The following is a 24,580-nucleotide window of genomic DNA, read 5'->3' as shown; positions in this document are numbered from 1 at the left end:
GTCCATCTCCACTTGCGCGCTCTTCATCCATTCTTCTTTTGATTCGTGTTGCATAGCTTCCTCGTATTATTCCGGCTCTCCAGAATCTGAGATCAAGAGATAGTTGAAGAAAGGAATAAACCTTTCTGGAGGTCTACTTTCTCTTTTAGATCTTCAGGGAATAGGTTGAGGCTCTTCATTTGGTTGATGTTGTTGTACATTGTCACCGTTTTCACTCCTTGAGTCTTCATCGTCCTCAAGCTCCATGTACTCATCACCTGTTTCTTTTTTTTGTTTTCTTTCCAAGTAATCTTTGTAGATATTTTATTCATTGAAAATTACATCCCTACTTCTAAAGATTTTACCATCTTCTGAATTCCATAGGCGATACCCAAAGTCACCTTCTCCATAGCCAATGAAGAAACACTTTTTGGACTTTGTATCTAGCTTTGACCTTAGGCTTCTGTCTATGTGCATGAAAGCCTCACACCCAAACACTGAGAAATAAATAATTCACCGGTTTATCTCCCCATTTCTCCTCTAGAACTCCCCCATCCAATGCCGTTGAGGGTGATCGGTTGATTAAGTACACACATGTACTTACTGCTTCCATCCAAAGCTCAAGCGGTAAGCCTGCATGTATCCTCATGCTTCGTGCTCGCTCCATGATTGTTCTGTTCATCCTTTCAAAAATTCCATTTTGTTGACGTGTCCTTGGGGTTGTCATTTGCCTCTGAATGCCATTGCTAGCACAAAAGATTTCAAAAGCTTGGCTGCAATATTTGCCTCCATTGTCGTATATAAGGCATTTAACCTTGGTACCTACTTCATTCTCCACAAAGGTTTTCCACCTTTGAAATATGGAGAACACATTGGATTTATTCTTCATGACATAAACCCATGTTTTTCTAGTTGCATCGTCTATGAATGTTACATAGTACAATGAGCCACCAAGGAATGGTGTACTTGCAGGATCCCACACATCAGAATGAACCAATTCAAGCTTTTTATTTTTTCTTTCATTTCTTGCTTTTAGAAATTTTACCCTCTTTTGTTTACCATAAACACAATCTTCACAAAACTCTAAGTCCACTTCTTTCAAACCCGGTAGAAGCTTCTTTGATTGAAGGATTTGTATTCCTTTGGAACTCATATGCCCAAGCCGATAGTGCCACACCGCACTATCAACTTTTGTAGCTGTTGCACTAGTTGAAGATTGTGTACTAACAGTACACAAGTAAAGTGTACCAACCTTTTCTCCTTTGGCAACCACCAAAGATCGCTTTGAGATCTTCCAATGCTTGTTTTCAAATGCAATGTTGTCCTTCATCATCCAATTGTCCCTGTAGAGATCATTTTTTTGCGAAGAGAAGGAACATGCCTAACATCTTTAAGCTTCCATTCATTTACGTTAGCAGTTTTGACACAAACTGTTCCTTTGTCGATAATGTAACATGCTTCATCATCTCCCAAGTATACATAACCAAAATTACCTTTGGTGTACTATTGGAAATGTTGCTTGTGTCGTGTCACATGGAATGAAGCCCTGGAATCTACTATCTTAGAATTAGACACATTGTCTAATGAGAGAATTAGAGCATCTTGCTCTACTTTACCTGCCACATTGGCCTCCGATGTTGGCTTGTTGTCTTGAGACTCCCAACTCCTTCTTCTTCTTGGACCAACAATCCTTCTTGACGTGGCCCTTCTTTCCGCAGTTCCAACATTCAAGAACTGACTTTGTAGTGACTTGCTCCACCTTGAGGGATCACGACCCTTTTGGTTTTTGAACCTCTTCTTAGGCCTTCCTCTAGTTTCCACCGACATTGTACCACTTGATGATTCTCATGTGCTTCTCCTTCACATTTCCTTGCTTAGGAGAACACCCACAACATCATCAAACTTAAGAGTATTTGTGCAAGAGATAGATCTACTTACAGCCATCATCAGGCTGTCCCAACTATCCAGTAGAGACGATAGTATAAGGAGAGCTCGCACTTCATCATTGAAATTGATTTTCACTGATCGAAGTTGACTTATGTTGGTGTTAAAGTCATTTAGGTTTTTTCAACTAAACCATTCTTTTCCATCTTTAGATTGAACAAGCGCTTCATGAGAAATACCTTATTGAATGCCGACGGTTTCTCGTAGAGCTTGTCAAGTGACTTCATTAAGTCCTCCGTGGTCTTCATCTCTAAAACGTTGAAAGCCACCATTGAAGCCAAGCTTAGCCGGATTGTTTCTAATGCCTTTCGATCAAGGACAATCCATGCTTCATCTGCCATTATCGCGGGCTTCTTTGCAAGACCGCCTAGTGGCAAATATAGGTCCTTCTGGTAGAGATAGTCTTCAATCTGCATCTTCCAATGTTGGTAGTTTTTGCCGTTGAACTTCTCGATCTTGAGCTTCCCTTTCTCCGCCATTACTCCCACTCAATTCAAGGAATCCTTTCCTTGAGATACTTTAGCTACGAGAAAACCTTGCTTTGATACCAGTTTTGTTAGGAAATAGGACGTAGCTAAGTAGATAATTGAGTAGATGACTTAATGGAGAGAGATAATTTTCACACACTTAGAGAAGAGAGAGAGAGAGAGAGAGAGAGAGAGAGAGAGAGAGATCACATGATATACGTGGTTCACCCAATGTGAGCTACCTCCACAAGAAAGTAGCCACTCAATGGCTTTAGTACTTCAAACAAGAAGTAAGTTACAAAGGGATTATACCCTTTTGGAGCTTCCGCCTTGCTTCACTCTCACCACCTCACATCAACTTCACAATGCACCATAATGCTTCACAATCCATTTTCGTGTGTAGAAGAGGCTTTTTTTTATAGGCCAAAAGGACTGCCCTCTCTCATGAGAGGCATCCGTGTGTAGCCGCCATTGTGTTGACAAGTCCAAATTGGACCCTCCAATCCGCCCATGTGTGGCCGCCCTTGAGAAGATAAGTCTGCTTTTGAAATCGGCCATTAGCCATTGAATTCGGCCACTGGCCATTGACTTTCGACCACCGGCCATTGACTACCGGCCACCGACCAACTGACCGGTTGTTTTTCAACCATTTTTTGGTCGCCGTCCGGCCATAATATTCCAGTAAATTAGCTTGAGACTGGTCGTGAAAATTTGGTTTTGACGAGTGATTCTTCATGCACGATGGCTTCTCCTCATAATGGGGGCCTTACAAATGTGCATTTTTAATACAGAAAATTACAAGGGGTAAATCAGTACTTAACACCTCTCTCCCCAGACTTGTGAAGAAGATGTCTCCGCCATGAACTTTGCATGCATGCCTGCCTTCACAAAAGTGTGTTGAACAATATGTGCCTCCGTGGGGTTACGATCGATTCAATTCTATTTGAGGCTTGAATTGATACTCCCGGCTGATAACGCACATTGATGGTTTCCATTGCTGAAATTTTCTTGATTGTGAAGCCTCTTGTCTCCAACTAGTAGCTCTGAAGCATTCAAGTTTGTTCCCCTTTCCACTGGCCAAGTGTTGGGTACTCTTGCAGGGCATTGGGTGATTGTGTTACAAATCCTCCATGTGTGATCCACACTATTATTCAACGAACCACGAGAATTGTGCCTTTGAACATGTCCCTTGACCACTATCATCTCCTCTCTCCCATGTGAATCCCCAGAAGGATGATGCAACTGTACCCATATCCGTGTTCTTTATATTTTTTTGCATTTATCAAATCTAGAACCTAACCACCCTTGGCATTAACCCTTCTTCCCTTCAATGTACAACACATTGTTCACATTGCTTTATGATTATTTGTCTCCTCAATCATCATCCCACCTTCGTGTTCTTTGACCATGTTATCTGCCCGTACGGATGTTGCTTGGGGTTCTCTATGACTTCGCAGGATGTTCTGTGTGAGATATTCTGGTCGATGCGACACATTCTCTTCCTCACAGCTCACTGTCCAGCATGTTTTTGCTTCCTAGAAACTATAATATTATCTCTCTTCATTTCTAGTTTACGATAGAGTGGTGTACCTCCTAGCTCATCCTAAATCTAGCAATAGTAGTCGGACCCGGTGCTCAGCCTTGCTGAGCTCGACGACCTAGTTTTTCAGCTGAAGGTCCAACTCCATAATATCTACCTTTGACAAAAGCAAGCATCTTTACACTCTGCAGCAGAGCGTTTGAAAGATCAGAAATGCATGCATCATTCAAGCTCAGTATTTCTTTGTTTTTGTCGCCAGCTAGCCAACTTACATGTTTTGTTTCGGCAAGGTTTTTAGTCGGTATTTATGATAGAACATCCACTTCCTGCAACATATTGTAATCAAGGATTTCATTGAAGCAGCATAATATAGATCCCCATTAAACGAAAGCCTTGCATTGTTTTACCCCAGCAAAGTGCTTTCTCCAGCAAGGGTAGCGCAGGCGCCACCAACTGAGCCAACAATGCATTTGCAACAAGTTACAGTCAAACACATTTCCAGAAGCCCACCAAGCTCAAAGTATCATCTGTGTATGGGCTTTTAAACTCCAAAGTTCCTGAATGGGATAGAATGGAGGCATGCAAGTTTGGAGAGCTTGACCATCTAGCATTGTCTACATTAGATGACACAGGTGTGTTCCTAGTCATCTGCCTATCAGACAATTATGGAATGGTGCATGATATTGTCACTTCAGCTAGATGGCGTGAAGACCACGTAAACGTGGTTTTCTATAAGATTCCAATATGCTAGAAGGATAATAGGATTCTGTGCACACTATTGGTGTCCGCAATGAGGAAAGAGCTCACCTGGATTTCAGAGGCAAATGGCATACCATCGAACGATGCCTCGTTCTATGGGCTAGAGAAGTGATTGGACAAAGGAGATTGATGGGACACCTATGTGAGGTACACTTTGACCCTTTATCAGAGTAAAGTTTCTATGTTGTCTTTGATTGTCGTTTGCCATGCAAGACGTATGGAACGTGGGCATTGGTTTCTTTGGCAGCTGCTTGCCAAGTATACAAATGTGAACAATGTTGTCATACAATATAGAGGTGATGGTGGGGCAATGGCTTTGCTTGGGATCCAGATGGACCAAATGATGATAATATTTGAGAGCAAGGAGGAGTTCTCCAACAAACTGCGCTCTGTTCTTGAAATGCAAGGCCAGCAAGCTGAGAGAGATTCAAGAGCGAGATAGAAAACTTGTTGAGGAGGTGGATCATGCATTACAGAAAGCATCATTGATTGAGCCGCATCCAAAAATTGTGGAGTTAGATCCTCCCACCACTGAACTGGAAAAGACATTTCAAATTTCTATTCGCATAGTGTGTGGATTGATAATGTTTGTAGAGCGCTATGGACGATTTCTTTTTACTGTCCTTCGTAAATAAGTGGGTTTTTAGCTGATTTCTTTAAAACTTCTCAATGGGCTTTCAATCATTGTGGTTCTACTTTGTTTGTAATTGGGCTCGTTTTACAAGTTCATAGCTCTAATTGAATTTTTGAGTACATCTCTCTCTATCTCTATCTCTCTCTCTTCCCTCCCCCCATGCTGCGTACATTGCATCATAGAAGTTATATCCAGCACCTTGGTCCTCATATTTAAATTCAATTGTATTTTATAGTGAATAATCTATCGCTTATTTTGTGGAGTGAGGAGTCACATAAAGCTCTCGCATGTTGGACTTATGCACTTGTCTCACATGTACTGTAGCTTGTATGCAATCACATTGTTGAAAGTGCAAATAAATTTTCCAACCACCAAATCATCACTCCAAAGCAATGTCTTTTAATGTAGCGGCACAATTTTGGGTGACGTCCTGCACCATCATGGTTCATCATTTGGCGGAGGGAGCTTTTTGCATAAGATTGGGGAATCGGGCACAAAGTTCATAGAGAGATCTTTTTCAATAAATTTGCCAGCCATTTCATTTTTCCAAAAAAGCTCCCTCAAAAGTTCCCCTACTTGTTGAGGCCCTGTGCACCAAATTTATGATCTCCCTGGCTAAGCAGGATCAAGTTTGGGCTTTCATGACCAAGGATATGTTAGATACAGCTAAACTTGGTTCAAAAGGTAGGAAGTGGAATGGAATAGAGTTTCACGACAAAATCTTAGCCCCGATGTGGTCTAGCCTAAGTCTAGGTGGCATCTCAGAGCAACTGGTGAGGAAGTGCAAAAGAGAAGCTGGGGTAATGGAGTGGGGGGAAGAAACCAAGTACTTCAAGAACTGCATCTTGCACTGGTCCCCCTGGCTTGCTAAACTTCTAGAAACACCACAAAGCCCCTTTTGGATAGAAATTGCCAAGAAAGTGAATAATAAGGGTGTGAATTGGCTTGCTCAATTCTGGGACGTTAACAATAAGAGCAGGAAAAACATTGACTTGCTGGCAACCAAGTATCAATTAAATGGCTTTGAGATATTAGTCAACAGAGTGATAAAAGAGTTGGACAAGGTTATAATGCCAATCTGTGAATCTGGGTTTGAGTGGAACTCCTGGAGATGACCCGAAAGTAGTCTTCTTTGGAAACCCCATTCTAAAGTCATCTATCATGTATTAATGCACGAGAATAAGTGTTCTAGACCCCTCAACAAATTATGGAAGAGACAATGGCCAGAAGAACGGTGGGGGGAAGTCATGGAGAACATTTGGAAGCCAAAGTGGCCACATTTTATGAAGATATTTTTGTGGGAGGTGATGTCCACTCACAAGTTCTTTGAGCATTGAGCACTTGAGCTCATCCATGGTGTTGGAGCTTGAAGAGGGTCAGTAGATTGGACTCATGCATTGAGCTGCTTGGAACACTCAAGAGGGTAGGTTTGTAACCACTGGTATTGTATCTTTACTTGTGTACAAGCCTCTGTTGGAACCCTAGTGCCCCGAAGGCACATGTAATGCTTGTGGGCAATTGTATTCTTTTCGAGTTAATATAAATTCTCTCAACTCACAATTGTGAGTATGGCCGGGGGGGGGGGGGGGGGTACAATCCACTCACAAATTGTGAGTTTTGCAACAAAAAAAAGAAGAGCTAGGCACAGTGTGCAATGCTCAATGTGATGTAAGAAGTGGTGTGTATAGTTTTTTGCTCCAACATGGATGAAGATATATGTGCATAAGAAGATTTTACAAAAATGAATAAGATAAGAAGATAGTCTATGAGCCATTTTGAAAATAAGTCGCACGAATGACACAATCTTGCTAAGCATAAATGTCTTGCTAAACATGAATAGCTTTTAAATAAGTCAAGGGACTTAATAAGCAAGTGAGACACGTGTGTGGGCTTTGAAAGAAATTTGTGCACGAGGAGGGGTCGTTCATGAAGAGAGAGGAAAAAGAAGGTGCTATAAAGAAGGTCGGACCTTGGTTAAAGACCATAATTGATGGAGTTTGTGATAGTTATCTCTTGCATTATCACTTGGTTGAGGTGTGTCTCTTGCATTGTCACTCACAAATGAGGGCTCGTTATGACCGTCTCCACCATGCTTGGGTGGAAATTAGCCACACTTTAACTTCTTGGGTTCAAGGATAAGGGACCAAAGGAGCTCTCTCAGATCATATATGTAGATGTCGTACCCATGTACCTCTTGGGGGAACAGGAGAGGAAACAAAAGAAGTGTATGTGTGTGGATGTATGGTGCAAGAAAAGACCACTTTACAAAGGAAAAAGTGATTTAGTTGTTCTAAACAATAGAATACTATTGATACTATTTGCTCTACTTTAATTTATTAGGCCGAATCTCGTCAGATGTCGTCCTGGATTAGCTTTCGATTATGTCTTTTAAACTCTGTATTGCCGTTAGTATTTCTGATCGAAGAGACAAAGAGTCAGTAAGGTCATTCCGGCACAGCTCATGCAAAATTTTGATTGTCATCTGTTCTATGTTGTTTAGTCGTGGATCCTTGATGTCATCCAAGAGCTCATTTGGTTGTGTCTCACCCATTGTAAGCATCAGCTGGTTGTCTTCCATCGTACCACTACACACGTAAAATGACATTGTAAGAATGCTTGTGTTACCAATCAATAAACCAACAGAAAACAACAGTATTTGTAGATACATTTAGTCATGCAATAGTTGTGACCCCAACTTCGTGAACAAGCGGTATGTAGTCATCGCCTATTTGAGGCGTGTGTTCTATCTGACGTGTATCTTCTTCACTATCTTCATCCCCATCCTCAGCAACCACAACTGGAGGGCTGCATGCAACATTCTTGCAAATCAACATTCACCTACAGGAGATTGTTCATTGAATACAAGTCTATACCTACCTCTCAATATGTTGCCAACGAGAGTGGAACCAGTCAGCACGCGGATGAGATGTTCCATACACCTCACTATTGATAAAAATACTAACAACATCCTGATAACTTGTTGTCGATGGATGCACCATACATCTCCAGAGTGCCTTTGTCTTTCCCAACTCCATTCCGCATCCTTGGTAAGGTGTGACCCATGACGAAGAAGGATAGTACTTCCCAGTTTTAAGCATTTGGTGTAACGTCGACAAGAAGTCATTACCTAGTGGATGTTGCAGTTTAAATTTCCAGAACATAAACGCTCTATCAAAAATATTGATTGGTGTCAAACAAACTTTGTTTTTCAATTCATCGGCACCGTATAAGCTATATAATTCAACCCCTTTGTTCACATCGTCTGCTTTGATATTGTGCATCATTATCCGAAAGTGAGGTTCACCCTGGTCCTTTAGGCAATACCCGATCATACCTTCAAACGTGTGCATGTTGCGTTGCTTTAATGCCCGACAAAGCACAATAGCTCCCGGTGGCGACAATCTATCCCAGCCCAGGTATTCGTTTATCCTTTTGTTGGTAGCTATCAAAGACATAGTGCACAGTCGAACCACCATTTGAAAGTGTAGGTGAAAGACAATCCCTCCCCTTTCAACTCCACAAACTCCAACCAATGTCTCATTTTCAAGAAACAATTGCATAGATGGCAAGAGCTCTAGGTCTATGTCAGTCCCTCCCATCGAAACAGTCACACTAACTTCCATCATTCTAGAGAGTCTTTGTGTGCTCTTTGACGAACTCACCTGCTCATCTCCTTTCGACCAGGATTTTGCCTTCAGACGCCCCATCTTAAATCGCAACAGAACAATGCAATGATGGACACAATTGAACACAGTTAGCTGCTGCACACAGATCCTTTGGACACAAAACAAGAAAGAACACTCTGCTAGTGCACGCCCAAGCATTGTGATGATGCAATGGAAACAAAACACCAGAGATTGTTGTGCTGCTCCATGCTTCAGAGTGTTATCAGCACCTACTGACAGTATACACACTTCTGCAGTACACGACATCGTATCGAAACATAGCGCTACACTTACCTCTGCTGCTGCTCACTCCTCGAGGCGTCAACACAATTGTGAACCTCTGCCAGTGCACATAAAAGAACCTGCCAATCTCATTTCCCCGGACACCTAGCTTCGGCCATTGCAACACGTGTCTGCTTGATTTGATTTCTCTTCAGAAACCAGCGCTAATAAATGGCATCTTGTTGGATTCCTCCTAAAACAACCGTTGGGACTACCTATTTGCATAAACCATTACTTGCATGTGGTAACCTCAAGCATTAGAGCTTTTTTTGTCAACAAACTAAAGTGATAAAGTTGCGTTTTCAAATAAATTTTGAGGATAATAAATTATATGATCACAAGCCCTCGTTCTCCCCCGTGAAAGATGCGTAAAAAGATGGCTCTCTCTCTCTCTCTCTCTCTCTCTCTCTCTCTCTCTCTTTGCATGTCTTGTTTCTCCACGTGTCTTCTCCTGCTTGTCTTTTCGTTTGGTTTTACCTTTCACTTAAAGCTAGCTCCCAACCGGATCGTGCTAGATTCCTATTAATACAAATGGGATCAAAATTGAATCGACATACTGACCAATTTTGTTCGCTAGCATCGATATATTCTCGAGGCTAGCTTAATGAACTTTCCCTTTGTAGGGATTCTATGAACAAATAGGTCATGTAATTCTATAAGATCAATGAGCCATGTAATCGTTCAGAAATGGTCACAAATTATTTTTTTAGCCATGCAAGGCTTATGCAAGGTATCAAAAAGGAAGTTTAGTTCTCTCTCTACATTTTTCTTCAAAATTCTCTCTCTCTCTCTCTCTCTCTCTCTCTCTCTCTCTCTCTCTCTCTCTCTCTCTCTCAATAGTTAATCTAACTAAAGTCTATGATAGCAAAAATGGGAATGGTGTCGTTATAATTTGGGATCCTTTCACAATGTTAGAAAATATATTTGGTGTGTTTACCGTAGATATCATCCCCCAATGGTTGTTGAGCGTGGACACTTTGGTTGATGTCACTGCAAACATTGAAGAAGGTTTTGCTATGCCGAACATGCTGCTCAAATTAAACAGTTTTCTCGATCTTGATTTTTCAAGGCAACTTACTAGGACAACCAAGATTTACACAAAAATCTTAGTTATCTTTCGAGATTTATAACTAAACTTATCTAAATTTGGATTTTGAAATTAGACCCAAGATCCTTCAATTTTAGGAGGGATTTTGACACTAGGCACTGACCTCATAATGTCATGCATGTTGTGTTTTTTTGGGGGGAAAAGAGTCCGACAAGGTGCATAGTCTTCATCAAAAAGGAAGAAAACTTTCAGCATCTTAGGCAAAGAATGTCCAGTCTTGAATCCTACTAGACTACTGTAAGCATTGTCTTACGCTTCCTCATTATTGCACAGACCTTATCATTGTCATTGCACAAGGATTTCACACGACGAGGTGCTTACAGTGACCAACCAGTGGTCCAAAATTGGAAACATGGGACTAGTCTCTTAATTTCAGATGGCAATTTGGATTAATAAATGGAAGGCAATTATGTCTCCCAAGGAGGGAATGTTCTTGGTAGATGGGGCTGTGGCAGTGGCAATAGAGACCATTAAAAAGGATTGACCACTTTGGGAGGTTCGAGAATGCATTGAAATTTGAGGCCAAAGGTTGTATTTTAGGTCCATGAAGCAGAGTGTGCAGCATGAAGGCCAAGAGATGTTGATTGGAGTGAAGCATGTCTCTTTTGTGCTAGAGAAAACATCATTAAAAGAGTCACAGAGTCCATCCACCTCTTCTAAGAAAGTCTTGCCTTCAAAAAGGGCCTTTGCAAGGATCTAGAACCTGGTTGGGTTACTAAACCCAGTGATTCAAATTGCATAAAGAGCCTTGATTGTACAAAGTGGAATTGGGAGAGGGTGCCTACTCTCCTTCCAAAGTCCCACTCAAAAATTGACCACTCACAATTGTAGGGAATTTTTGCATTTGAGGCTCGCCACTTTTCTTTCAAGCATAGAAAGGTGGCTTCTCTTCTTCCCAAAAATGCTCCCTTTTGCCAACATTGCATAGTCCCCCCTCTTACTTTGAGAATCTAACCCCCCCATTTCTTTTAAAAAGCAAACAATAACATGAGGAAAGTGGTACTAAAGAATGTTAATGTTAGAGTATGCTTCCAAAGCAGAGACTTCTGGTCGATAGATCCAATGCAATAGACGGTTGAGATTGCTTGATGGGTTGGAATACGCAGGTCCAAGGCATGACGGGGGGGGGGGCGAGGGCGGAGGGGTGGGGTGGGGTTCCGAGAGTTTTCTAATCCCACCATTCCTTTTACATATCAGATATGTTTTAGGGTTTTAATATGAGAAGAAGATGTAGCATTCTTATAGTGAACAGGAAAAATGCATGACGGATGGGAATCTCCCTCACCCCCACAGTTCCGGGACAAGGAACAGGCTCGGCCTCCACCTCGCCTATTCGAGCCCAGAACAATGGGGGTGAGGGAGATTCCCCACCTCTTGGCCCCCCCCCCCCCCCCCCCCCTCCGAGAGAGAGAGAACTATAGTATCGCATGCTCGATCGAGAGTTATCCATTCACGCTTATGCAATTTTTTTTAGAAAAATTTGCAGTACTCACAATAGTGAGTAGTGTATATATGAATCATAGCAAAAAGAATTACATGAGTAGCCATTCTCAAAATAAGCCATGGCATCACAGCAGCATAACCACACAAAATTCAGTTCACGACCTTTTACACGGATGCCTAACCAAACGGATGTGATTGTTAATTCTTTTTGGACGGGCTTATGCAATTCAAAGAGAAAAATGATGCCAGTGAAGCAAAATAGAAAAGGATAACCCAATGTTAATTTACATAATAAACATGTTAAAGAAATGAAGAAAGCGTGTGTGTAACCCATTGCTCAGCGTCCCTCGATTTGTACTCTATATAAAAATAGGAAAACAAATGTCCTCTCTCTCTCTCTCTCTCTCTCTCTCTCTCTCTCTCTCTCTATATATATATATATATATATATATATATATCACACACACAAATCACCTACGTACACAAGAGACAATGTGAATGCCCCTCTTACAAGAAAAAAGTTTGTCATCATTAGATTGCCATGTGGCCCTATCGAACGATTCACAATTGCTCCCAAGTATTCCATGGTTCACTAAAGTGGCCTTATGCCAGCCAGAAAGTCTTATGGGGTAAGGAATGGTCTGCTAGTGACCATTCCCCAAAATCTATGCTAGTGACCGGCAGAGGTTGAGAGCCAACTTGGAAGTAGAGATTTTGAGAATGGTCATCGGAAGACCATTTACAACCATCAGATGTCACAGGACTAAGGGGCCAAGATTCTAGGATTTGTTGACTCCATGGATTTCACGACTTTGTGGATTCTTATTTGATGAGTTGGTACCAACATGACCTATTCTAGATGTTGATATGCCAAGCAATGATTGGTGTGCAAGCTCTTGGTGTCCCCTGACATTCATTCTGTATGCTAATATGGCAAGGGTCCAACAAATGTCCACTTAAATATGCACAAGAAGTTGTAGTTGTTGTATGGCTAGGATGCAACGCCCCATTCCCCATGACCTTGATGGAATGTAAAGGGTTTCAAGGGTGGTGTCGTGGTTTTTAAAAGGGAAAATTACCAAAATACCCCTCTAATTTGTGGATATTTTCAAAATACCCCTCAAATTTGAAAAATTCCCAACATACTCCCAATATTTTGTCATAAATTTCCAAAATGCTCCTCAAATTTTCCAAAGTTCCCAAAATATCCCTAATTGTGAGATTAAATTTCTCCAAAGATAAAAAAATTTGTAGCTTTCCATAAGAAGACTGATTGTCTATCAATACAAGATCCTAAAACTAGAATTTGAGTTGGTTATGTAGGCTTTGGAGATGAATTGCTTCCTTGTTTTTAGACATAATTGCCCTTCTTTTCTAGGTAATTTGTGACAAATTATATGAGAAGCACTCAAAAATGGATATCAATATCAAGGGTATTTTGAAAATTTTCCAAATTTGAGGGATATTTTGGGAATTTCCACAAATTAGAGGGGTATTTTGGTAATTTTTTCTTTTTCAAAATAAAGGTTTATTCATGTCTTGGGCCATTAGAAGTTGCCTTACTCTATTAATATCGTTTCATAGACACATTATTTCAAGCTTTTTCAGTGCATTTTGAGCTGCTTAATTACGAGTGTATATGGCCTTGATTTTAGATTTGGGGTTCATTGAGGGGTATTTAGAAGATACCTTGTTTGTGATCAACAAGGAAAGTGTCATCCAAGTGGAGAGACGAGGGAGACACAATAAGCAGAGATGAGCCCTACTGACTACTAGCAATAGTCCCCCCCCCTCAGGACTAAGTGGCACGGGCATGGAAGGGTGGGATCTACGGCGGGGGCATTGTGGGCCGTAGATCCCAGTGGTAGCGTCGAAAGTTAATAACAGTACCTTAGATTACTTTTTATAATTAAAAATAATCTAGGGTACCTTAATTTACTTTCGACGTCCGCTTTTAATTTACATATTTGAAGTAAATTATGACCTCCCGTTTCACAACGCACGCATGGCGTAGTGATTAGGGTAGGCGCCTCTCATGCGTGAGGTTCCGGGTCCAAACCCGACGCCCCAAAATGAGGGTACCTTAGATTACTTTCGAAGTACGAGTACCCTAGATTACTTTTGTAATCTACGGTACCCGCATTTGGGATCTACGGCCCACAATACCCCCACCGTAGATCCCACCCTTCCATGCCCATGCCACTTAGCCCCCCCCCCCCCCAACCCCAATATCATACAGATCGTATCTGAGGTGCTAAAAGTGTCACAAAAGCTCTTTCAATAAATTAGCAAAGGCAGATTTTTATAAATATAACATAACTTAATATTCAGACATCCCCCATCCGTTTGAAGCAAGAAAACATGTCAAGAATTCATAGAATACTCTAAACCTCACAAAGATTATTTTTAAAATTATCTTACAGCTAATATTTTGAAAAGTACCAAAAAACGGCACTCAAAGTAAAAGGTGGAATCAATAGCCAAAAAATGTGAAGGTTTTTTCTTTTTTTTTTGTTCCAATCACATAAAACCCATGCGAGTCGAAGCAAACGTCCTTATGAACGCATAGAGTCACCTGATCGCACACAAAACCCATGACGCGAGTCACAGAGGTCGAGTACTCAACCAACCAAGCTAGCTTCTCTGGACGAATGTCAAGTTTTTCTAAGCTCATAACACAAGTTTGTGGATACAAAATAGTGAAAAACTTATTGAGAGTTGCACAATTACAAGGACATAAAAAGTGTGTCAATAGCAACCTAGTCCTAGCCACACACAATTTCTATTTATGATTTTCCCAACTAATGACCTTTCTTTTTTTGTAGCAGTCTGGGCATTTCTACCCGGACAGATGCAAGAGGGCGTCTTCAGGTGTCACCTAGCCACAATCAAATCCATGACCGAGGTCACGGAGTTCGATTGCTCAACCGGCTGGGCTAGCTCTCGTCGACAACTAGTGACCAATTTTAACATCATATGGAACCCAACAAAGATGGTAAGCAGTATGGAATCATTAAGAAACTCAATAATGACTCATATAAACAAGACATCCTAACAAAGCCAAGCATTAAGATGTGAAGGTGACATTGGTTGAGTGCACACGTTACCGCACCTTGGTGTGTGAGATAGAGGGACTACTAATATTTGGCATGCTTAAACTTTCTTGTTCCTGAAAATGTGTATGGATGTGTACATGTTTGTATTCTAGCAATTGTAGTGTGCTTGTGCTTGTGTATGTGTGTTTGGCCTCGTATCCGAGCAATCCTATTTATGTGAGAGTGCATGTGGATGTGTGGATGTGTGTATGTGTGTGAAAGCATATGTGTAAAGCTAGCAACCGTAATGTGTGTACGTGTTCGTATTCTAGCAATCGTCATCCTCGGTTAGCTAACTTGTATTCTGCACCTCGAGAAGACCCCAGTAGGGGCCATTTTCATGCTGTGCTATTATTTTAGCATCCCCAATTTTATATATTTTGTAATAACTTCTTATTTGAGTCATTTCTTCCCCGAAGACATATCTTTTTTTTCTCAAACATACCAAATTCAGTTTTTAACCACAACGCACACAAAAATAAGATAACGGTATCATCACATTTTTCACATATTTGCAACATGTTTAAGATAAAGATATCACCTTTTTGGAGGGAATTTCGAGGGAAGTTGCATGGTTGGTAAGCAACAAAGGAATTTCTAAACGTTCTCGTCTTTGGGATGATAGAAGCTTTTGTTGGAAGGATGTGGAGCTCATAGTGTTGCAACATAATCTGGGGATGTATGAAAGGCTTTCGATCAGTAGACTCTTGGAAGATATCACCCCACCTCCACCTGTCTACGAATCAGAAATAGATTGAAGAGCCTGGCATTTGCCGAAAGACAAAGTGTTCTCGCTTCCCAAGACCCAGAGTACCTATAATGTGCGGGTATACAAAACATGTACAAATTTGAAATCTACCTCTATATTTAAAATTTTAAGGTGAGAAAACCTACAAAATTTAGAGAATTTAGTGTAAAAAGGTTTCAGATGTAGCCAATGTACTTCAATTATTTTCCATGTGTAACAGTGTCCGCCATGAGGAAGCCTCACAGAGATGCACATGGGCGTTCTTGGGTTTGCTTACACTAGCCTTGTTAAAAGCATTGAAGGCATTCAAGAGTTGTAATAGTTGTTAAAAAATGTCAGTGCAGTCACACTCTCTCCCTCCTGCCACTCACATGCGAGTGAATGTGCAAGAGTATTTTGTTTGGATCAGTAGCAAAACGATGGGGATGGTGACTCCATACATAAAACCATCGCTTTTTAGCCAACATGTGCCTATTCCACTGTCTCTTCATATGTATCCCATGTTCTCCTCCTAGCCATGTTCAGGTCCTCGACTTGCTACGTTGAGTTGGCATGAGTTCTCGGCTTCGTCTTTCGTACTTGTTCACCTCCTCGGCCTATTGTGTGTCCATTTCCCGACTCATCACCTTAGCTGGCCTATTGGCATCTATGTGAAAAGCTTAAACAAGGCTTGCCATAGGGTAGAGGGGCCAGTTGTGGTACGGCCCCCAAAAACAGGACAAATAAAGGCCTGTTATATTACATATGATGATCAGAAAAGGCACGAAAAAGAGAAGCCCAAACGGCTAGATGATTTGAATTAACGCCATTCTATTGGGCAGCGCATGGGCTCAAGCCTCTGTGGGTGCATTTTACCTCTTTTGGCCCTGGTTGGTGTTCTTATTCATGCCAATTTTTGATACACTTGATTTCGAAAATCGCGCCACGAGTACCTACTCTCAAACCCGACCAATCCCAAACTAATTCTCCTGAAAGCTTGTGAAAAGGTGATTAAAATGATCTACTCAGCGCAAAAAATTGAGCTCGGAGGAGAGAGATTCAAGCTCCTCAAGTTACTCGTCCCCCTACTGGCTCCTCTACCCTAATAGCGCTCTCTCTCAGCCTGAAAAGGGCTCGCCTTTTATACGATCAACTAGATAATACTTTGGTTATGTCACAAACCCATTATCTTTTGGATAATGTGCTACACAAAAAGGTCAAGTGCTCTTACATCAGACGGAATCCAACTTTAAGATCTAAGAGCCTGTTGGATCCTAGACTTTGTAAGTACATTCTTATTTCACGAAAATTATCCAAGAAAGTAGGGAAGGGATTATTTCCATTGGAAAAAAGAAGAACTTGGACAAGTGGAATAAGGCAATTCTCATCATCATGACCGCAGATTGCTAACGTTGTGTAAAGGATCATGGGTAATGACTCGCCTCGGTCTAGGACTACATAGCATCTAGATGTATCGTGTGATCCCTCAAGGTGCTCCACGAGCTTGAAGTTACTTTGTACATTTCTTTATGGAGAATTTAATACATCCACTCACAATGTGAGTTTGGGGGAAAAAAAAGAGTGTTAGGTGGTCTATCACTTGACAATTATTTTTTTTATTAATAGCAATCCTCACCTTGTGTGGGATATTTGTATTGAGAAAAATAAGAAAAGATCTAATGCTACCCATGCAAAGGGACCTTGCCATGGGGACTTAAAGACAATAGGACTATATAAATCACTTGCGTTTATAGGAAGCCATCAAGCAAAACGGACAAAGCCTTGAGACACCAACAAATTGCTACTTCTTCTTTTTCTTTGTTTTGATCAGACTTGTACTGCTAGAGGATCCATAGGCACCAACCAAGTGGTTGCAGAAATCTATCTTAGGTATGTGGTTGTCTTCGACTAATCCATCATGATTATGTGTCTCGTCAATCGTCACGATTTCATTCAAGGACTCTTTTTGCTTACTCTTGTCCTCCTACTTTTCTTATGAAGGTTGACAAGCCTCCTCAATCATTGCATCACTATCCTGGTCATTATATGTCATGCTTGTTGATTCTTATTGCTTGTGTGCATCTAAGGAGCAAAAGAGTGAATGCAGAAGACCGTTTGAGTAGCGTGGATGAATGATTATGATTATTTGTTGATTTATCATTAGGTAGTGAAGTTTACAAAATTGGCATTCTATGATGCTCTACATGCTATAAGGATTCCGAGTATTCCAATTTCCCTTGGGTTGATTTTTGTATGATGTGATTACTCAAAACCAACATTGAGTTTTGTTCCAATTGGTGCTTTGACTTCACATGGTTGTGATAGTATAGAGGCTAGTAGTTAAGTACGTGAGATAATAATAATGTAGAGTCTTCATGGATTGAAGGCTTGAAAATTCCATGATGAGTCATGATCCATTAGATTGGCTAACTAGCGTCACTCTAATACTGACATGATTTGTGTGCCGTTCATGGGATTCATTGTTATACCACTTCATCTTGTGTGGAGACCTAGTAACATTTGCACAATTTTTGGATACACTAGATACTATACCTAGCTCAAATGAACAATCAACTCATAGACAATATTTCCCTAGATTACATCCATTTTTGAAGTCATGGTTTTAGGTTTAATCCAATAGAAAAGGATAAGTATGAAACAAGACTTCTTAAGATGGCCAAGAAGTAGGACACTCTTGTCCTCATAGGCTAGATTGGTTGAAAAGTTGAGAGCTAAGTATTTAATTGCACACACTAGAACACCTTTCTCTTTTTTTCTTTTTCATCATTCTATTGATTGGGCATCTACATCTATTTGCATCTTGCCATTTCATCCTTCATACAATTTTGGGAACTTCTTTGGCATTAAATTTTTTCTTAAAAATCATTCATATGGTTCAATCTTGTTCTCTTGAGATTTTCGGTCCATTAGAAAAGTGCTTGCTTCATATATATATATATATATATATATATATATATATATATATATATATATATACACACACACACACACACACACACACACACACACACACACACACACGCGCGCGCCCACACACACACACACACCAATAGCTTTTTTGAAATAAGTTTATTTCTTATTTTGCACTGCCAACGCTTCTATTCTTGCTTAAATGATCATAAGACATTACAAAACTCACCCTAAGTTTATCCAAATTTCACACGTCTTTTACTAATTATATGCCACTTCCAATTATTTTAGCTTTTTTTTTTAGGATCTATAATTTGATTAAAATCCAACTATGTAGGCTCCCCTTCCAAAGGAGTTCATGAGCTCCTTTCAAGCCTATTAGACACACATGACTCTAACAGCACCTCTTTGACTACTTTAGCTTCTCTTTCAATCACATAAAATTTTTTACATGTTTGCAAACTTTATGAAACACTTCTCATTAAATAATGTATTTTTTCTAAGTACTGTGCTCATGTGCAATGAGATTTAAATATCAATATCATTTGTGCTCAATTTCGTATCCAATTTCGTATGCCTTTCTTTTTTTACAAATTGACAAGGATCACACTCATTTTGCATGACTACAACCCTAATACAACATGCACTCAACCTTTCGGAGTTTACATGGCCAATCCTCATACGCCACAAATATCCGTCGACAATCACATCAAAGACCATTTCAAACAATGCAGACTCTCTTTCAACTTTTTTTTTCCTTTTACAAATTATCTACAGCTGTACTCAAAAGTATCCACAAATTATTATTTGATCAACAAAACGCCTGATTTAAAATTAAGCATTGTCTCTAAAGTACACCAAGCATATAGTTTGTTTTTTCCATCAAGAGAGCCTTCCTTCGATATGTATCAAACATGCAATATTGTCTCATCGAACCAATTTTCATGATGCACGATATGGTTTGGCAGTTGTCAATGACCCTTCACAAAGTTTGATGGCTAGATCATGTGTTTCTATTCAATTAATGGCTGTTGAGGACATTCAACCATTTCCTTTGAAATCACAAGGAAAGGGTTTGAGAGTAGGCCTTGGAAAAGGGACACCCTTTCCTTTTTTCAGGTTTAGCACAAGCTTTCCTTTAGTTACAAGATGATAAAGGAACACAAACTCTCTCGCAATTAGGTACTTGTATGTGCAACCATCTCTAAATTTGTAGTGGCTTTTCTCTCCCTTATTTATGTATTGCTCCCATTATGTACTTACATAGCAAGAGAATCTATTTTGACTTGCATTGAGGTGCTTGAGGATAACCAACTAAAGTATTACCTAGAAGATCAACTCTACAATGGTTAGCCATTCCGGTCCCTCTTGATCCTCAAACTCTTATAACTGAAGTAGCCTCCTCCGGTATTTATTTTCGCTTTACTAGCTGGAAGGTGGTTCTAAGTTTTCTCCACTATCTGTTCCAGCACAAATCTTGCTCCTCTTATTGATATATTTCACTTCCTGCCTGGACAGTGAACAAGGAATCACTTGTTCAACATGCATTGGAAAAATGACAAAAGCAAAAGAGCTTCATGAAAACCAGAGATAGGGGCCATGAGCATGGCATCATAAGTCCAAACTTGGAGAAATAATTTGTGAGAAAAATTGTGAGAGCCGTCCCACTATGTTGAAAATTTAGCACCATTCCGACCATTTTGAAACATCTCACCATGAGATCTTTTCAATCAATCTCAAAGCTAAGGCTCAAGAGTATCAAATGCAGCCCAAGGCAGGGGGCTGATTTGCGATCTCTCTCTCTCCTCTCTCTAGAAAACGTGATTTTCTCTCTCCTCTCTCTAGGAGCGCAAAGCTCTGCTTTTGGACCCCTATTCCTGCCGGGTGTCAGACCCTATAAAAGGGTAACACCTTCTCTAAATGCCACCCATTCCGACACTCATACGCTCCTGAAAAAAGTAGTCCACATGTACCAAATGCACCCCGATTGATGTGTACATTACATTATTCATTACCATTCCATTGCAAGAAAAAGTAGTCCACATGTACCAAATGCACCCCAATTGATGTGTACATTACATTATTCATTACCATTCCATTGCTACAGTATATTTACACCAGTAATGAAATAATGTAGACCCAATAATGAATGATGATACACCAAATTGGTTATACTTTAACTTGCATAACTTAAGACTTGTATATACAAAGGTATAGAAAGAATGGAGCCTGTTGTGCCTTTACGCCTCACTGCATCACATTCGAAAAACTCCATAAGCTGTGGGCTGAGGAGGAACTCCCATGCAAGCAGATAATGACAGACCAAGAACTTTTCGTGTATCTGCAGGATCAATAATGCCATCATCCCATAGCCTTGCAGTTGAATAATACGGGCTGCCCTCCTGCTCATAGGCATCAACTACTTTTGCTTTGAACTTCTCCTCCTCCTCAGGATTCCACTGTAATACAAAGAGCATAGCTGTGTTACAAAGCAAGCTTTACATTTTTACTTGGTCCCACAGCCACTGCTTATCAGAAGCAAACAAATTGTCTACTCAATCTGATCCCCAAAGTATGGCCTGTGGGACCAGAGGACAGCTTACAAAGTTTGTAATGATGTAAATCGCATCTCTCAGCGACGGTGCTGGTGATGAAAAAGTATCAACCAAAATACACAAACTGGCTAGGAGATTAAACAAGAAAAGTGTGTTGCTCTAGGAAAAGCCTGCGCAAACTGGCTTAAATATGAACTGACAATCAAACACGTCCATTGTGCATGTGCATTCCGTTTGACCACTAAGAGGTGAGGAGCGTTTTGGAAGAGTTAATAGGCACCGTCAAAGACACTGATGGTTTTATTATAGTGACGCCAAACAGTTTCAATGGAAGTCCCTTAACCTCTACTTTACAAGTGGTTGGACAAAGGAAAACTGTCTTTTCTTTAGATTGCGGGGCGAGAGTCTTTATACGCTTTTCATTATCCTTATTCAGTCAGACCCACAACACCTAAGTGGAGGATTTTGCCACTACTTTGCATAACCTTTATCATACCTATACCATATTCACATTTGACTTGAGATACTTCCCTGTATTCTTTCAATTTACAACTTTTGAGTAAGTAAATGACTAAACTTGCTCGCCTTAGCCATAGTTAGTTAATACACAATGGTCAAGTGCTAACCTCTCAGAAGTCTTTTCTATTGATTATATTTAAAGCTTCTGAAATGTGATGCTATTGCTAGGTGTACACCACCTATGTGCCTCTTCCATGCCATGCATGCATAGTGAAACATTTACCTGCTCCTACTGAATTATTTTGGAAAGCCTAAACACTGACAAGAAAACACGGCAGAAAAGCCATACCGCAGAACCTTCACGCTTGCGTTTTTCTTTTTCCAATGGTGCTAAGACTCCAGCTGCCTGTTGAAATAATGTAATTTCAAGGTTTCAAAATGGGGGAAACCTTTTTTACCTGTGTCTAAATCATACTGCTTGTAAAATTCAAAAAAGACCATACCTGAGCACCACCCATGACAGATATTCTCGAATTTGGCCACATGAAAAGAAAGTTGGGACTGTAAGCCCGACCACACATCCCGTAATTTCCAGCACCAAAGCTTCCACCTACAATAACTGTGATCTTTGGGACCTAAAACATTCCACTACTTTCTGTGAGGACTCTCACTTCTTCAATATATAGGCCTTCATAAGATCAGAATAGTCTGAACTTACAAATTATAAGACAGGATAAAACACTCACAAAATTACAAAAGCAAGGGACACAAAAAAGCAGAAAACAAAAAGACAGAACCTCTTTCTTTGTTACTAAACAAAACTCGATGAAAACAAACCATTATTCACTTAAAAATGCTTTCAAAAAAGGCATAAGCAAAATAAGATAGAGAAGCTTGCTTAACTAAAACTTGAAACGACTACTCAACTTTAGATTAACAAGGATAAGACATTAGAAAGACTTTAAGCTTCATTAATCTATGTAGAAGAATGGTGATTCTCACATCTGTATGCATAACCTACTTTGCTCACTTGATGTGTTTGATATACCTCAATATGTGATTTAAACGATCGAGCAGCCCTAAATTCTTGTGTCCCACAATCATACTCTCAATGACCACATTAACCTCTAGTTCTATCAGTTTCATTGCCTAAAACGTCAGCATTCAGATATTTTTGAAGCTTGTAGTTTGACAGCTCTTCTTGACAGAGGGACTATGATTTGCCTTTCGAGCATTGATGCAATTCATAGGCGAGCTGTATCTTTGTGTCACAAAAGGCAAGTGGTGGCCTTATGTTCCTAGCCAATGTGTAGCCGGCTACCTTCTGTGATCAGGTGGGCACAAAGACTTTTATAAAAACTGCAATAGAACTGAGGAACCAGTCCAACGACATAACTAACTTGAAAAGCAAGAAAGACATATAAAGAGAATCTCACACATGACAGGTAAACAAACCCTTGCTCAAGAGGATTGCTTCCCTGAACTGAAAATGTCAACCAAAGTCAGATACAAGAAATTTTTTGTAGTTATAACCGAGCACCAAGGCTCCCTCTCCCGGAAAGGGCCTAAAAGACCTATGAGACCAGAAAGTTACATCATCTTCATATGATCCACCATGAGAGAGTTCAAGTGACGGTAGGCAGCCCACTGAGGAGAGGTCTTTGGTAGATAGGCCGCCAGCTGGCTCTACTTGCTCAATTATTTGTTCAAACTTTAGAGTTTGTTGCTTTAGTCTTTTGTATTTTCTATACTCGACATGCGGCTGCATGGCATCAATCTCCTACTATGCCAAGAACCTCGTAGTAGCTGATGAGGGCGTTACACGTAACCCAAGACCACTTGGGTGTGTCAATCTCTCTAGTCTGTGTTTTTGAAGAGTGACAGGTAACCCAGAAAAAAGGGCTTGTTCAATGTCATGTACGCATGTTACTATGTGCCACGTGGCAGTACCAAGAACCCCAAGTACCCCCACACTCAGTGCATGGTCATCAGCCGAAGGGTAAGAGAAAAGCCTTCTTAAACGCAAATTGCAAGCAGTACCAAGAACCTAAGTACCCAAGAACCCAAGTACCCCAAGTACTCAAAGTCATCACCCGAAGGGAAATGGATACATTGCGTGACGGTGATGAGAGTGGAATTGGAGAAGAAGTTCCTGCACCAGGACGGCCGTTTCTAGATCCTCCTCCGTCCCCATCTACGCCACGGATGGCACCAAATTCTATGGAGACTTTGGTGAAGTCTATGATGGAGATGATGCTATAGCAGGAGGCTCTGTGGGCCGAAGCAGACAAGGAACGTGAAGCTCAACGTATAGCGGCAACTGAAGAAAAGTGGACAGCTATGGAGCTAGAGCGTGAGGCGTACGAGACCAACGCATGCAAGACTTGGTTCTACTCATGCTCTCCTCGAAGAGTGATACACTCAAGGAGGCCAGTGAGTCATTACATAGACCAGGTAAAGATGAGGAGTCCAACATTCTTGTCACAAAAAAATTGACTTCCAGTAAGTATGATGGTAAGATGGATGCATCTTTGATTACTCTTGGTTGCATCAATTTAACGCTTACTTTGCTACTACCAAGAAAGTAGTAACAATAAAGTTTTGATTGTTGTCATGTATCAATTGGTATCAAGCCTGGCAAGAGGCACAGATGACCGAGCACCTTGAGCGTGCCGTGGATGGCAGCCATTGTCTTACAGTTGGATCGACTTCCAAAACAAGCTCAAGGCTCATTTATGTCACAGCAATACCTTGATCAGTTGAAAGAGGATTCGCGAGGCCTCAAGAAAAATGGAACTCTTGTTATGACTTTTTTTAACCGTATTTTGTAGATTGGTGTTTAATTGCATAAGTCAGATGAGGATCGCAAGGAGGCTTTTCTCTTTGGTTTGGACAAGTACATCAAATACGATGTGCAAGTCTTCGACCCTAAGGACTACAATGACATCGTCAAAATCGCTCTTAAGCAAGAAATGAAGCACAACGAAGGTAA

At 40.6% G+C, this 24,580-nt stretch overlaps 2 protein-coding genes across 2 annotated transcripts in view; both read right to left on the bottom strand.

Annotated features, from left to right (window-relative positions):
• Window positions 1-8,196: 8,196 nt before the first annotated feature.
• Window positions 8,197-8,946, bottom strand: LOC147427737 (uncharacterized). The gene has a single exon (XM_086497409.1). It carries the CDS (start codon window positions 8,944-8,946, stop codon window positions 8,197-8,199), a length of 750 nt encoding a protein of 249 aa, XP_086353535.1.
• Window positions 8,947-20,620: 11,674 nt separating this feature from the next.
• The window catches only part of MCCB (3-methylcrotonyl-CoA carboxylase), a 70,697-nt gene continuing 66,737 nt past the window's right edge, over window positions 20,621-24,580 (bottom strand). The window contains exons 8-10 of the mRNA XM_086496412.1: window positions 22,092-22,223; window positions 21,938-21,994; window positions 20,621-21,033 (exon numbers count right to left, since the gene is read on the bottom strand). Of these exons, the coding sequence (XP_086352538.1) occupies window positions 20,830-21,033; window positions 21,938-21,994; window positions 22,092-22,223 (393 nt within the window). The 3' untranslated portion in view covers window positions 20,621-20,829. The remainder of the gene's footprint in view (window positions 21,034-21,937; window positions 21,995-22,091; window positions 22,224-24,580) is intronic.

Source organism: Adiantum capillus-veneris, chromosome 23 (assembly GCF_014529385.1).
Source record: "Adiantum capillus-veneris isolate H3 chromosome 23, ASM1452938v2, whole genome shotgun sequence".
Taxonomy (NCBI): domain Eukaryota; kingdom Viridiplantae; phylum Streptophyta; class Polypodiopsida; order Polypodiales; family Pteridaceae; genus Adiantum; species Adiantum capillus-veneris.
Note: the sequence above shows the minus strand (reverse complement) of the source record. Positions and strands in the feature narration are given on the sequence as shown.